General features: G+C 38.1%; 1 protein-coding gene across 5 annotated transcripts in view; it reads left to right on the top strand.

Annotated features, from left to right (window-relative positions):
* ARHGEF6 (Rac/Cdc42 guanine nucleotide exchange factor 6) overlaps positions 1-16,122 on the top strand; it is a 112,011-nt gene that overhangs the window by 72,941 nt on the left and 22,948 nt on the right. For all 5 annotated transcript variants that reach the window (XM_011382415.2, XM_011382421.2, XM_011382417.2 and 2 more), the window contains 3 exons: positions 8,968-9,106; positions 11,895-11,954; positions 13,889-14,035. In XM_011382415.2, coding sequence (XP_011380717.1) covers positions 8,968-9,106; positions 11,895-11,954; positions 13,889-14,035 — 346 coding nt within the window. The remainder of the gene's footprint in view (positions 1-8,967; positions 9,107-11,894; positions 11,955-13,888; positions 14,036-16,122) is intronic.

The following is a 16,122-nucleotide window of genomic DNA, read 5'->3' as shown; positions in this document are numbered from 1 at the left end:
CTGCAGATGATTGCCACTTGAACTGGGCTTGGAGGTGCCTGGAAGAGGCTAAGCTGTGAACTGAGGCCAGGCTTGGGGCTGCTTAGCAAGAGGTATAGGGCATGCTGAGGCCATATGCTACTTATTTTTGGTTTGTAAAACTTTGAGAGGTTTTAGGAAAGTCCAGACTCAGCATGAGCCAAAACAGGCCATTTGTATGGAAAAACCACTGGAAGCCATTTAAGTGGACCTACAGTTGGGTGGGAAAGGTTTTCAGGGATTCACCAGCACAGAGCAAACTAGGTTGATGGAGACCCGGATATGGCTTCCACAGGCTGGGTAGAGGAAAGGCTTAACAAAGGAACTATGCCCTCTGCCAGCACTTCTGTGTGAAAGCTGCCCTTCCAGCCCTTGCCCTGAAACCAGATAACTCAGTTTCAACCTGTATGTCCTTGGTGACTTTCAAGCTGCTGCCCCAGTGCTCTTAGAGCTCAGAAACAGCAAGCCTGTCAGTAAGTTCATGCCTGGGCTTTTAAGGGAAAAACCTGAGACACCTGCAACCCTCTATCTCTCTCAGCCATAATCTCTGATGGTTTTCACAGCCAGAAGTTATGGAGACTTCTCTCCCTGGCACTGGAACCCTAGGCTGGGGAGCCTGGTGTGGGGCTTGAACCCATCTATCCTCACAGGGGCCCTCCACAGCTGAGATACCCCTCCCAATTCGCAACTGCCACACGTGGGTGTGAGAGCAGCCCACTTCGAGTCTTGGCCCTCCTACAAGTCTCCATGTGGCCTCTTCTGTATGTCCCTTGTTATAGGACTTCTGTTCAGTTGGACTTCAGGTGATTCTCAATGATGGTTGTTCTGTAGTTTAGTTGTAATTTTGATGTGGTTGTGGGAGGAGGTGAGCACAATGTTTACCTCCTCTGCTGTCTTGTCTGGAAGCCTGTTCCGACGCTTCTTAGCTGTCTTTCCTTAATTCTCTCTAGTGACCTAGCTAGACTATAGTTTAGCTTGTTGCTCTTAATTAAAAGGAGCTACCAGCTTCTTATTTGATTACCCCCAAATCTTTATTGTTTTTACAAGAGCCCTTAGGCTTAAATTCCCGCCCCCTCCCCACCCCACTACTCTCTCTGTTTTTCAACTAAAACCAATTCTTTCGGGAAAGCTTTAGAACTCTCTGCACCTAGGACTGCTGCTCCCCCTTGGAAACATCTTTGAGCCACAAATTTAAGTGCTGAGCAGGGCAATAACTCTCTGCTTGCCTCTTCCAGCACAGTACCCTAAAAGTGAGCTGAAGTGAAGGTGATTAGGCCCTACTATTTTCAGTCTGCCACTCTTGGGATAGATCCTCCTCTGTATGTGTGGGGGCTGAGTGGAGAAGGAAGCCTTCAACTTCTCAGTCACCCTTGCCAGGAATTTAGCTTTTTCGACTTAGTTGAAGCTGATGAGATTTTGTCCTTGAATTGAGAACTGAGGGAATAGGGAGGCCTGTCTTCTTGGCCACACTTGCCTGGAGTGGAGCTTGTGACAAGCTGAGGTGGGAAGGAAGGATAGGGGAGATAGCAGGTCATAGCTTAAATGTCTGAACTTTCCCTGTTCTTCATGAGTTTTAGAATTTTTTTTGAATAAATGTTTTTTTTTATATATATCATATGCCATTAAGATGATTTCTAGAGACATTAAATGGTTGTTTTTATGGTTCCCACTACTATGCTTGCTTCCCTGGGGAATGAGTTCATGGAGTATCTCATGCCATCATCCTGAAAGTGAAACTCTGTACCATTTTCTTTTAAGCCCCTTCGTGATGCTCCTTGATCTCAGCCTAAACTTTTTACCACTTTTATATTGTCTCAATTTACAATTCTGCCACTTATAAGTTGTGTTTCCTAAGGTAATTAACTCTAAGCCATGGTTTCCTCACTTGTAAAGTGAAGATAAAACCACCTACCTTTTAGGGTTGCTATGAGGATTAGATGAAATAGCACATACAAAGTCCACAGCATATAGCACAAGGTAGTTGTCAACACTACCCATTTCTACTTTATTCATCTTCTACCAGCTACTAGTTGTTTTTTAGGGAAAAAAATGGATATATTTCAAGCACACAAGAAACAGAGATAAAATAAAGTATACCCACAAACCCACCATTCAGCTTAAGAAACAAATTATAGCTGCAATTGGAGTCCTGTATGTACACTCCAATATTTTCTACTCCTTTCCCACCCCCCCATTAGAGGGAACCACAGTCCTAAATTTGCTTTTATCATTTCCAGTAATGTTTTCATACTTTGCTACCTATCTTCAATCAAGAAAAAAAAATGGTTCATGGGCATTTCTCCTGTGATGGATACATAGCCATCCTATATATATAAGGGCAAAATTTTTAATTTTTTAAAAATTTTTTTAAATTTTAATTATTTTCAAGTATACAGTAGTTTGGTTAGACATCTATATAGTTAGTAAAATGATCTCCCTAATTGCTCCCTCCCTCCCCTGACCCTCCACCTAGCCAATGTATTAATGCTAATTGCATTCCCTATGCCATGCTCCCCATCCCCTTGACCATCTATCAGCTACTAATTTGTACTTCTTTAATGTTTCACCCCATTCTCCCAGCCCCGCAAACTCCCCATCTCTGTCCACTATATTTGTGAGTCTGTTTTTGATTAGTTCATTCTTTTTATTCCTTAAATTCGCATATAAGTGAAGTCATAGAGTTTATCCTTCTCTGTCTGACTTAAATACCTTCTAGGTCCATCAAAGCAATAACTTTTTCTATCCCCTTCCTTTTCATTTGTAGGGGTCTTGTTTTCTTATCCTTTCAGCCACTCTATCTTTTGGTTGGAGCACTTAATTCTTTGCCATTTAAGGTACTTATTGATAGGAATGTAGTTGTTACCATTCTTTATTCCTGGTTTTGATACATGTTTTTGCTTCTTATAGAAGTCCCTCCAACATTTTCTATAATACTGGCTTGGTGGTGATAAATTCCTTTAGCTTATTTTTGTCTGGGAAGCTCTTTATCTGTCCTTCGACTCTAAATGATAGCTTTGCTGGATAAATTATTCCTGGTTGTATATCCTGGGTCTTCATCCTGTCGAATATTTTTTGCCAAGCCTTTCTGTCCTGCATAGCTTCTTTTAAGAAATCAGCTGCCAGTCTTATGGGTGTTCCCTTATAAGTAATTCTTTTTCTCTTGCTGCTTTTAATATTCTTTCTTTGTATTTAACCTATGGCATTTTAATTATGATGTGTCTTGGTGTGGGCCTCTTTGGATCCCTGATTTTTGGAATTCTCTGATTTTTGGAATTCTCTGAGCTTCTTGGAGTTTTATGTCCATTTCCTTCACCAAGTTAGGGAAGTTTTCCGTCATTATTTCTTCAAACAGCTGTTCAACATCTTGATTTTCTTCTGTTACACCAATCAGATGAATATTTAGAGCCTTAATCGTGTCCCGTATGCTCCTTAAATTATTTTTATAGTCTTGGCATCTCTTTCCTTGCCATTTTGATTGAGTGTCCTGATTGGCTTTCCTGTCCTCTAGACAGGACATTTGATCTTTTTCTTTATTCATTTTGTTTATTCCATTTAATATACTTCTCATCTCAGATAATGTGTTCTCCATTTCAGACTGGTTTCCTTTTATTATTTCCATTTCCATTTTTATCTCTTTGTTGGAGTTCTCTACACTTCCCAAAAGTTCATTGAGCATCTTTATAACTAGTGTTTTGAACTCTGCATCTGTTAGATTACTTGACTCCATTATATCTGGATCTCTGTTCTCTCATATGGTTTCTGCTTCTTTGTCTTCCCATTTTGGCTGCCTTTCCATGTTTGTTTCTATGTACTAAGCAAAGCTTCTAAGTTTCCCGGTCTTATTAGTCTGGATTTGTGAAGTAGGTGTCCAGTGGCACAGTCTTGAGAGGGGTTCCGCTGAAAGTCAAATTTAGCCCCAGCCTGTGCCCCTCTGGGGCCACCTGTTAAGATTCAGCAAGCAATCCACAGATGCTGTGCTTATAGTTGCCTCAAAAGGCCACACCAGAAACCGAGGCCAGCTGCCTCCACCAGTGTGAGTCTCAGCAAGGAGCACCTGACTCACTGAGGATACACCTGGTTGTAGCTTGGGTAGGGCCGCAAGTTGGGGGAAGTGGAGTTTCATGGAATCCTCTGGGTGGAGCAACCTTTGTTATCCAGTTTGATGTTGGTGCTGTGTCCGCACACTGGGAGTGGGGAGGGCTCAACAGGGAACAGTGGCTACCACCAGCACTTCCATACAGAGTGAGTCTTGCCTTGGCCCTCACTCTGACAACGTCTCCCTGTAAGTCCCTGGTGCCTCCTTCGTGCAGCCGAACGTGCACTGGTGCTCAGAGCAAGCAGGTCCTTACGGCGAAAATCCGCTTGTGGGCGCGGCCCCTTTAAGAGGCTTCTGCCACTGCCGCAACCTCCATCTCACTCAGCCCCTCAGGACTGGGCAGCCCCGTGTCCTCCCCCCGTCCTACCTTCTGCCATTGCAGGGTGATTTCTTATATTTCTCCCTAGTTATATGGCTTGTTCATCTAGATCCCAGGCGATTTTTCTTTGCTGTTGCTCCTTGTTTCTGTCACAACTTTGATTTGGTCGCCAGAGGGATGAACAGAGCCTCTATCATTTACGCCATTTTTTTCTCCTCTCTATAAGGGCGAATTTTTTAGTACCAATAAAAAGAGATCCCCCACATGTTAGCTACCCATTTTACCAACATATTCTTTTCCTTTTAGTCCGAGAACAGCAATGCTGGATAAATACCAAAAAGAAATGGTGTACCTCAAACAGCAGACTTTTATAGTGTTTAGAAAACATTCTGTGGTAACTCTGTGTACTAAAATTTTAGACTGAATTTACCCATATTACTAATTTAATTTTATAAATAACAGTATAGTGTCCTTCAAATTTTATGATTTAAAGTTCGTTACATAGTTAATTTAAAGATTCTCAACTTTGGGGGGAATTATTATATCTTTTTTGCTTGATTTTGGTTAGTGATGTTTTTTGAGACGTTTATAATGTCACTTGAAATGATAGAAGACTCACCGGAGTCCCATAGAACAGAATTTTTATCTTACTGTTTTATTTACATGTCAAGGATAAAAATTCAATTAAAATACTTGAGGTTTTCCTCAGATGTGCTTCTAATATAATCTCAGCTATTTTATATACATCTTTAATTTATGCTGACAGTAGATGAAAATCATAGTTGAATGAAATTCACAGGAAATTCAGATTAAAATCCTGTCAGATGAAGTTTTCTGCTGAAATAAGGACGTTGGTGGATTTCTGTTCTTTACCTGCTGAAGCAATAGATGCTTAGAAGCAGGAAAATCACTGTGAGCCTGAGGCTAGTCAGTTGAACTTCTTCCTTTCAACCTGCAGGTGGCAATATCACACCAGAAATTCCTGTGACAATTGGCAATGTGAAAGCCTGCAGCCTTAAAATTGTATGATTGTATGTTGGCACCTTGTTAAAAATGCAGTAATGTATTATTTGAATTTGGATATATAAGCAGACCCCAACCTTGGTATGTCTCCAGATTTACATATATTTGAATGGCTGCCCCGGTCTTTTGCTATCCTCTGAGTGAGGTCTTTTGGGATTTCCCCTCTCTCTCCCCTCTGGCTTACTACTTACTGTAGCTTGTGTTTCTCCCTTTTAAAAATACTCGCTTCTCTACTGTGCTTCAGTGTGGCATCCATCCTCTTCATAAGGGAGAGGGACCTGGAGTTAAAAAAGAGGAGGAGAGAGTTAGTGCTGAAACAGATCTGGACCTTACTTCCGTCTCTATTGCAGCAACTATCACAAACATCGCTGTGTATTTTTCCTCTTGTTTTATTGACTCTATGTCTATCACTGTTGTCAACAATGAAGACTTTGGGAAAAACCCCAAAAGTTGTTTACTTGCCTTGGGCACAAGGAACACAGGAAAAATTCTGAGACTAGGTTCTGTTCTATTTCTATCTTTGAGGAACCAGGGAAGGGAGCAAGTGAGACTGAACACAAACAAAAAGTTGTAGGGACAAAAAAGGAGCAGACAGCCTAGAAGAAAGGAATAGGGCGGGTAGGGGAAATAGCTGATCTTTTTCTAGCTGTTCCAGGTAGAGTTATCATTTAAAGTAGAAGTTTATGCAAAGATTCCACAGAAACACAGTTACACAAGAGGGTTAAGTTCTATAGTGATATTATAATGTAAGATAGTTTTTTTGAGCTTTCCAGCCCAACCCAGAACATACTAAAGCCCCCATCCACCATGAAGTCTATGAGATAAATGTATGCTGACTTTCAAACATTTATACATTGAGAAATGCTTCTGTTGTATCACATCACATATACAGAACATGTCAAGCTTGATAAGCAAGTCTTAACTTGCTGGCATTTCAAACAGGCTGTATACAATTAAAAAAAATGCATTTTAAAGACAGATTGTTCTTTGATATAACAATATATATTTGAATATTATATTTGTGTACACTGACATTTATGTATTAAATTTATTTGGTTAAGTAAAATGTATCTTTCAGGATCTATTTATCATAATGGGCAGTAGCTTTATAAGACAGTTTTGTTCTTTTGCTGCACTAGTAAAATGTTCTTTTCTTCCCAATAACCAGTGACCTCATGTTATATTGAAAAATTTAAAAAAACTTTTATAATATTTAACAAGCCCAGAAGTTAGAATGCTGCATGAAAAGTAATAACAGCATGCACATTAGCAGTTTTAATTGTTGTAGCCCTTGTTGTACTGGAGTAGAACATTGAGGATGCAAGCAGTTAGTTATGAAAAGAAAAAAGTAAGACCTGTTTACCAAATTTAAAAATTAGCAAGGTGATTTTCTCTAAATTACATTTCTACTCAAATGCACTCTCCAAATTCAAGTTATTTTCTTAATTATATTTCATATGAGATGAATTTTTAAATCTCTGTACACTTTATGCTCTTGGTTAGAAATTAAACATCGACTGAATTTTCATTAAGCTGGAAATCCAGTTTAATGGTAGCTTTTAAAGATGTGATTTTAGCAAGATATTTGCCTTGGAATAATAATTATAGTAATAAAAATGCATCTACTAAGTACTTTAGAATTTATAAAATACGTTCCTGTACAGAGGCAGTGTAGTGTCATGGAAAGACCTGAGGCTTTGACGTCAGATCTGGGTATAAACCCCAACTTAGCCATGTACTTGCTGTTACTCACCCCTCCTGAGTCTCAAGTTTCTCATCCGTAAAATGAGGGTAACATGTGTGTTGAAATGTGAATATTAAACAAGAACAAATGCATGCAAAGATCTTAGCATGAAACAATAGCCTTATAAACCTCAAGCATTTGATCTTCACAGTTTTAGTAGGAAGTAGGTTTTATCTCTATTTTACAGATGAGGCAGCTGAGGCTAGGTCACTGATCCAGGGTCATCAAATCTGTTTTATGACTCCAAGTCAGAGCACTTCCCTCAGCCGCTTCTGGAGCAAGACTGCAACACCTGCTAAAATAACATCGATTATTAAATGTGACCACTCAGTTGATATCTGATCTCAGCCTTTTTCCCCTCTGATATACAAGTGATGCTCAAAGCTAGTACGTAAAATGAAATGCCATCTCTTTCTCTCCTGCTAACAAAACCCAAGGAGGGAGAGAGTCTATTAATAGAAATTAATATAACCTATGATACATCCTATTCTCACCACCCAATATTTAATACTGATAGCAAGTTTCTTTGAACACATTTCCTAACTTATTGCAATACACCATAGTTGGGAACCACTGCATAAGATGAGTTCTAGGGAGAATAAGTACGACATTTTGTAATTGAGATCTTCTGTTGGAAAATGATGAGAAAGATTGGTGGAGCTAGTAGGAGTCTAAAAAGTTAAGACTTGATCTCATAGGTAATCAGAGGTCCTTGAGTAGGAAAGCAACGAGTTTAAAGTGGTGGTCTGCAGTATGGTTCAGAAATGAAAAAGCCTGGAAATCCGAGAGACCAGTTGGATTATTGAAGTGAACCAGATAAGATGAGAAGGCCTAAACTAAGGCAGTGGCAGTGGCAGTGGGAATGAAAAGGAATAAACAGATACAAGAAGACTAGTGACTGATTGTGTATGCATGGGCAATGAAGGAGGTAAAGGGGTCAAGTGATAAGCAGAAAGTTCAAAATATGCTTTCAGGCAATAGGTGTCCTTTAATTGTATTTTGTGGAAATGTATATTAAAATGATCTTCCAGCCTCAGGACTCAATATCTGTTGGTGGAAAGGAAATAATATACAGGATGCTAAAGGGCAGAGAAAGCACAAACTTAGAATTAGATATTTATAGGACATAGTTATATTTTTTCATTTTCTACCAAATTGTTTGGGTATCTTGCTATACTGGTTTCAGATCCTAGGCTGAGTGACTTTGTAATTAGTCACATAAACAGGCTGCTATCTGAATTTAGGACTTGTTCTGGAACATTACAAGTGGGTTCCCCAGTGATAGGGAGCACTTGGTGAGTTGCGACACTTGGCATCTGACCAGCAAATAACTAGAATGTTTGAAGTGACTCAGAAATTTTTTTTTTTTTAAAACCTGACATTGAGGTCACCTGATAGACTGTATGTCCTATGCCCACGATGCGGGCTCCATATGGGCGAGGATTTTGTTTTGTTCACTGTTGTATCCCCAGCAGAGAATGGAGCCTTAGTAGATACAATCATTGTTAGACGAGTAAATGAAGCCAACCATCATGAGTGTCTGGCTCACCACTGTAGCCTCGGTGCTGCGCACAGTGCTGATTGCATAGGAGGAACTGAATAAAGGTTTACTGACTTGAGTTAAAATGAATTGGACAGCATTTGGACTAGTGAAACAAAATTTTATTTGGTTTTATGTTCTGTGAAAGACAATAAAATAATGTTCAGTTGGTAATTCTTTACATGGAATATTAAGCAGTAACAGAACTGTATTTGTTATTTTGCTAGTGATGATCTAGAGCAATTTATGGAAAATCAAGGCGCATCCAGCCCAGGTATCCTCATTTTAACAACAAGCCTCAGCAAACCATTCATGCGACTGGAGAAGTATGTGACTCTCTTGCAAGAGTTGGAACGGCATATGGAGGTAAGGGAAGGCACGCTTTTTTAAGCTCAGGTCCAAAGTATAGATCTCTGCTTTGGAAGAAGCTGCCAGTTTGCCTCCAAGCTAGCCTTGCTGAAGAGTTCAGAAAAAGCCTTGATTTCCAAATTTACTTAATCCAATCTTCCCTCTTCCCAGGCTTTTACTTTTCCTCAGCATGCGGCAAAATAAGAAGATGTTGTTTTTTTTTTCCTCTGAAGATTTTTTACTTTTTATGTGTTTTTATTTATTTTTTCCAGCTTTATTGAAATATGATTGACCAATAATATATATCAATATATTTTTTATATATCAAAATATATATGAAAGTAATAATACAAATAAAAATTGTATATATTTAGGTTATACAACATGATATTTTAAGGTGTATAATGTGATAATTTAATATAACATATACATTGTGGAATGATTACCACAATCAAGTTAATTAACAATCCATCACCTCACATAGTTACCTTTTTTCTTAATGATAAGAACACTTAAGATCTACTTGATTATCAAAAATATACAGTATAGGGTTATAAACTATGATCACCATTAACTTGTTTATCTTATAATGGAAAGATCCCCATCCTTTACTATTAGATATTTATGATCACTCTTCCTTCTTTAGTCCTCCCAGCCTCAGTCCTGTTGCTTCTGTCAAGTCTCTGCTAGCTTGTTGATTTAGGTTTTCTTCTGCCTTCTCATCTGTAGATAGTGGTTCAATCAAAATCAACCAAGAAATCTATTCTGGTATATGAACCAACTTTATTGTGGGAGATAAACAAAACAAAACAACATTAGAAAATATAAAGACCATTTCACTATAGACAGGAAAATTTAGCTCTAGAGCTCTGTGGTCATTCAGCTTTCTGACTCTGGATTACAATGGAAGTTTCTGATATTTTCTTAAAGATTAATTAATAGGTCTAATATTAGTTTATCTCTCTATGCATCTATACATTTACATCAAAATTTTTGCTTACAAACTTACAGTTAACTTCCAACAGCTGTAGCATAGCTATAATCTTTTCTAAATATGAAAATTTCATCGAGGCCTTATAATTTAATATTTTTTCATCAAGAGACCAGATCCTCTTATTAAAAACCAATCAACATGGAGAGTTTCTTGAGCCATTCTTGTGCAATTGAACATGGGGTTTGAGGTGTGGGTGGGAGAGGAGGGCCTACTGGGGGAGGCTGCATTTACCCTACTTGCTCTTCCTGTGTCTGGGGAAAGGTTTTGAGGTTTTAAAGGGTTAGATTATCTTTAAAAAAAAAAAAAAGGTTGCACACTGACGGTCTTGTCAGCATTTGTAAGGATTGAAAGCATGAACTCTGAGCGAAACTACATTCTCAGGTTATTTGACCTGCCAGAAAGCTGGAGGCAGTGGGGAGCTAGTTAGTAAAGCCTGCAGGAATAAAATTTCAGTTAAGGCTTGGGAAGATGTTGACCTCTGGATGCCTTTCCAAAAGCTAAACCAGTTCACTGAGGCATTTGAAGTTTGCCTCTCCTTGTTTATCAGAAAAATCCAGAAATAAGTGGCCTAAGTTTCTGTTACTGCTCAGTGCTGAACTATGAATATACACTTAATTTGAGGAGGAAAATCCCCAAATGTTTCCATTGCCTGGATCTTCTTTCTTAGCCTTCCTTGTATTGGAGCCCATTTCTACTCCTGCCTCCATTTGCTGTTGGTTACCTGCCTTTAGCTGCCTTCCATTTCCCACCATCAGATAATACATACCCTTAGCACTAGTTCATCATCTGGTGAGGCACTTGATCCAGTTTTCTGATTGTTTAGCACGGCTTCTGGCTAATGGTACATTAGAACCTGAACTTCACAGCTATCAACTGATTTGGGTAAGGATAAATTTAACTATAAAAGAATAGAACCCTCTTTTTATAAGCAATACTGTTCTTGGCTTGAGTCAGACCACTAGTCTGTTTAGCTCTTTATTTAATCACCCAACGCTGGTCAAGCAGCACATATTGCCTCCTCATTATTCCCACTGAATTCTCAAATTTAGGTACATAACTATACCCCGAAGCTCCAATGTTAGGTGGATACCTACCCCCAAGAAGCTCTACTTTCCCTTCATAAACAGTAATGTAGGTGTGCATACCTCAAAGCCATTTTTCAACCTGTCCACTTTTCAGGGTTGTAAGTACCATAGAATTGCAGATTACATGTAATAATCTTGCTTAAGAAGAAGCATATAGTATAAAACTTGAAATTTCTTCCCATCTGCCCTATTGAATCTGCCAAAAGAAAGTAGAGGCATTTTAGATGAGATTGGATTGATTTTTCTCTAACTACCACTCTGTTTTCATAATTTCCAACCTCTTGTCATTTGCTAACAACATGACTAATGATGCCTTCCAAATAATTATTATTTATTATCTAAAGTATAACAGCAAAAGAAAATGGGAACTTGTGCCTCAATAACCACACCTATGTTGTTACCCAATATGTGATGTGTTATCAGCAGTCTTAATTCTTAATCACCTAACAGTTGGAGGTGCTGAGATTCTAAATGCTCAAATGCTGTTTTATTTTTTAATCTTTAAATTAGCATACAGTAAAATTGACTTTTCTTTTGGTGTACAGTTCTATGACTTTTAACGCATGTGTAGATTCATGTTACCACCACCACAATTGAGATATGGAACAGTTGCATCATCCCTTAAAATTTCCTCTCTTTGCAGATACACCCTCATCCCACCCCTAACTCCTGGCAACTGCTAATCTGTTCTCCTTTAATATTGTTTTAAAATGTATTCCTTTAATAGGATACGCATCCAGATCATCAGGATATTCTGAAAGCAATCATAGCATTCAAAACTCTCATGGTAGGTGATGCTCTAAAATTATTTCTCCATTTTTATACTTTGTTCCTAAAAGAATGATTTGTGTGTAACGTTTCTTTCCTTATGCAAAGGTCTTTAGAGTGGAAAAGGTTCTAGTGACAGTATCGCAGTGATTGTTTTATTTAATTTTGTCTTCCAAAAATCATGCTTACTTATGAAAGGTTGCCAGACTGAAGGATAAAGCACTCACATTTGAAGTCTCTGCCACATTAAGCATTGCTGTGTAGGTGGGGGGTTTCCTTTAGTCTCTTTGTCTTTACCCCTGTGTTGCTCACTTTATGTCAGTGCAACTTGTTCACTGATTGGCATCAATACAGGATTAATCTACTTATGCCATAGAGTGCGAGTTTATTATTTGCATATGAAAAAGAAATCCTTCATTAAATCTGAAAGGAAAAAAGACCTACTAAAATACAATGCTCTCTATAGATTGCTATCAAAGGTACCTGTAATCTTGTATCTTGAGCATCATGGTTAATGTTTTCTTGAACCAACTGGTATAAAATCACTTGGTGGTATTTTAGGAGGAAAGAAAATGTCATTTTGGGTGATTGATTAAGTTTAGCTTCAATTTAGACATTTCTGTAGCATTCCAAGTGATTGAAATCAATGTTTATTGATTCTTGCTGTAATGTTGTGATGCAACATTCACCATCACCTTGTTTTTATTGCTGTTAAAGAACCAGTACATGACATGTCCATGGTTAAATAGCAAATTGAAGTCCAGAGTAGGATATTAGTTTAATATTGCTGTTGTAGATCAAGAACAGTCAAATGTTGGCAGTTTCACGTGGTTCAATGCATGAAACCCAGGGCATTTACTATCATTTGTGTCCCTTTTATTTTTTCTATGTAAATTGAATATAAAATCCTCTTTTCTAAAACTATATTTCTTTCTGATCATTTTACATGTTGTAAAACTTGTTTTGATGGTTATAGTATATTTATTTCTACTATAGATGCTTCAAAAATATCTGCATAATGAATTTATTTCTTCAAGTTTCTATTTAGCTAAAAGGGGCAGCAGAGATTTTATAAAAAACACATCCCCCAAAACTGTGACATTCATTTAGAAACAGTGACATAACTAACCAAATGTTTATTTTCATATTCAATTTGGAATCAATACTGTTAAATTACTCTAAGATAACGTCACACTTTCTGAAGCAGTGGGGTGTGTGTGTGTGTGTGTGTGTGGTATTCATACCTCAGATATTGTTTCTTAGTTTGTATTTTCAGTTTGTATTCATGAAATTCAGTTGTATCTTTTTTTTTTTATAGTCCTTTTAGGAATAAAAATTAATTTAGTCTTCTTAATAGAATTTACTACTAGTCCCTAAACGAAGTATAGGGCAGTGCATATGTATCATTATGAGATCAATTTGATTTACTGTGGCCTAAGGAATTTAATTTTCTCTTTTTCTGTAACTGCTAGAGTTTTTTTTAAAAGATATTATTTAGTTGGAAACTGAGCATATGTTAGGAACATAAAATTGCTTTGTAAATAAAGCACTGTTTATGCAGATAGACGAAATGGAGAGAAGCTAGAGCAGGGACACCAACCACCAGATCTGAATCTACCAGTTGCTTTCCTTGCTCTGGCTGAAGTGATTCTGCTACTTGTCTACCCATGCTCCTTGCAGAGAAGGAGTAGCAAGGCCCTTCTACCACTTCATCTTGATGTTTTGGCAAAATGAAAAGTAGCTCTTCCTCACAAAACTTTTGGGGGCTCACGGCTAGAGATTTAGTGTAGTGGATCTTCATGTCTGTCAGTACATCAGTGATCGGATTCTTGGTGAGGAATAGAACTCAGTGGACATTTGTGAAAGTCAAAAGCCACATCTTAACTTCGGTCTTGTTTTAGGTCTGTTTCATAAGAATTCCTATCTCATTATGTGCTGCTTTGGGTTCTGTAGGGGCAGTGCCAAGATTTAAGAAAGAGAAAACAGCTGGAGTTGCAGATACTATCTGAACCTATTCAGGCATGGGAAGGCGAGGATATTAAAACTTTGGGAAATGTGATTTTTATGTCACAAGTAATGGTGCAGTATGGAACATGTGAGGTAAGATGTTTCAAATCTCAACACCATTTTTTCCATCTTTCACATTTTTCTTTATCTGTTCTTCCATCAAGGTCAAATGCTCAAATATTCAAAGAAACTGAGTGCTTATTCTTTTCCCAACACTGCTAGGTTCTATGGGAGATAAAAGGAAAGAATGCAGTGATCCCTGCCTTCAGAGAACTCCTTAACTACAGATTAAATCACAAGCTTCAAGTAGAAAACAAACCAAAATTGTCAATGTCCGTTTGTGCAATCTCGATAATAGATTCCATAGAAGTTCAGAGAAGGGAGAGAGCAAGAAGATTTTATGAAAATAAGACTTGAGGAGGAGGGCCATGAAGAGAAAAGGGGAGAATTTCATAAGGCAGAGCTCATTCTTATTTCAGGAGAGAACAGGAACATAGCCTTTTTTTTCTGTAAAACATTAAGAAGCCAGTGTGTTGAGAGCAGAGGAAGCATGTTAGGCAGAGTGAAAGAAAATATGATTGAGTCAGAGTCAGGTTATGAAGAACCTTGGATGTCAGGCAAGAGTAGTTCAGATTGATGCAGCAGGCAATAGAAAACTATGAGTCCTGAGTAGTAGAGAAAGACAATGAAAATGGTGTTTATGACACTTAATCTGACAACCATATATGTCAGATAAACTGGAGGGGATGGGGCTAGAAACAGAAAGGTTAGCTGAGTTGGAAAGTGATAAGTACTCTTGATGAAGGTAGTGGTGGAGAGAATGAAACTTAAGGGGCAAATCTGAGACATGTTTAGAAGGGTAAGTCTATAGGAATTTGTGACCTATGGGCTAGAGATGACAGATGCAATTTTAGACCTGTTAATATTCGAGTGACTGTAGGTATCCCAATGAAGATGTTTGTAGGCAGCTGTTAAAACAGTGTAGAAATGTAGGTGGGAGACAGAGTTAAAGGCAGAGATTTAGATGTCCCTGACAGATGGGCCTTCCTAGGAAGTAAATATCCAGAGAGAAGCACAGAGGGCTGAAGATGGATTATATCTTTTAGAAAGGGGGGGTGAGAGGGGAGGAAGATTGATTATTTCAATTGGTATGATTTATCAGGTGTTAGGATTGTCTTTCTCCTCACAAAACATCTTCCTATACTCCATGACAGGTCTCTGTTAGATTCATTACATTTGGGTTAAGAAGTAATCTCATTTAAAATGTAGATTCCTTGAGGAAGGTTAATGCAGAGAGTTTAACTATTAATCTCACACCTTTGGGATAAACCTCTTTGGTGAAGGGAAGAGGAATCAGTGCCAGAAAGAAAAGAGGAAGAGGAAGATTAGAAGAGAATTGGGGGAGTATGTTGTCCTGGAAATTCCAGTAGGAGCATTTGAAAGTAGTCAGCCCACTGAGCGCTGCTGAAGGTTCAGAGGTCAAGGAACATGAAGACCAAGAAGAAGCCATTGGATTTCACTAGAAGGCAGTTATTGATGACTTTGAGAAAACGGTGAGGGTCAGCAGGGAGGGATCCATGGAGAGAAAATGAAGGCAGCAAGAAATATGGCAATAAATGTCAAGAAATAGGATATTTTGTATGAGGAGTCACAGGGACAAGTGAAGGCCTGTTAGGATAGGAGATGTGCATATGTTAAAGGCAAAAGAGGAAAAGCTAGTTGAACAGGAAAGGCTGCTGGAAGAAGGAGGAGGAGATGAGATGTCTGTAGAAGGAAGCCAAGCAAGAGAAAAATGCCAAAGGATACAGAGCACTTGTCAAAAGAGTTAGCCTCAAAAGGTTGCTCTTCTCAAGTGAGAGGAGGGAGATGGAGATAAGTATAAGGATAATAGTAGCTAAGATGGTTAGACATGTAAGCTGAATGTAATTTTTGCATCTCCTAATTGCATATCTGTTTAAGGAGTTCAGAAGTCCTTATATATAAGATTTTCTTTAGTGCCATTAAAAAAAAAGTATTTACTTTGTTTTACATGGATATAATAACTATCTTGTTCTTATTGATTAAAAGTAATTTTATAAATAAGAATTTAACATGTTAGAGCATAATAAATTTCCTATCAACCTAAAAAACCTTTATTTTGCTGTTTTTCAAAGTAAAGTCATTTTCTTTTTGTGAGCCTA

This window comes from Pteropus vampyrus, unplaced genomic scaffold (genome assembly GCF_000151845.1).
Source record: "Pteropus vampyrus isolate Shadow unplaced genomic scaffold, Pvam_2.0 Scaffold472, whole genome shotgun sequence".
Classification (NCBI taxonomy): domain Eukaryota; kingdom Metazoa; phylum Chordata; class Mammalia; order Chiroptera; family Pteropodidae; genus Pteropus; species Pteropus vampyrus.
Note: the sequence above shows the minus strand (reverse complement) of the source record. Positions and strands in the feature narration are given on the sequence as shown.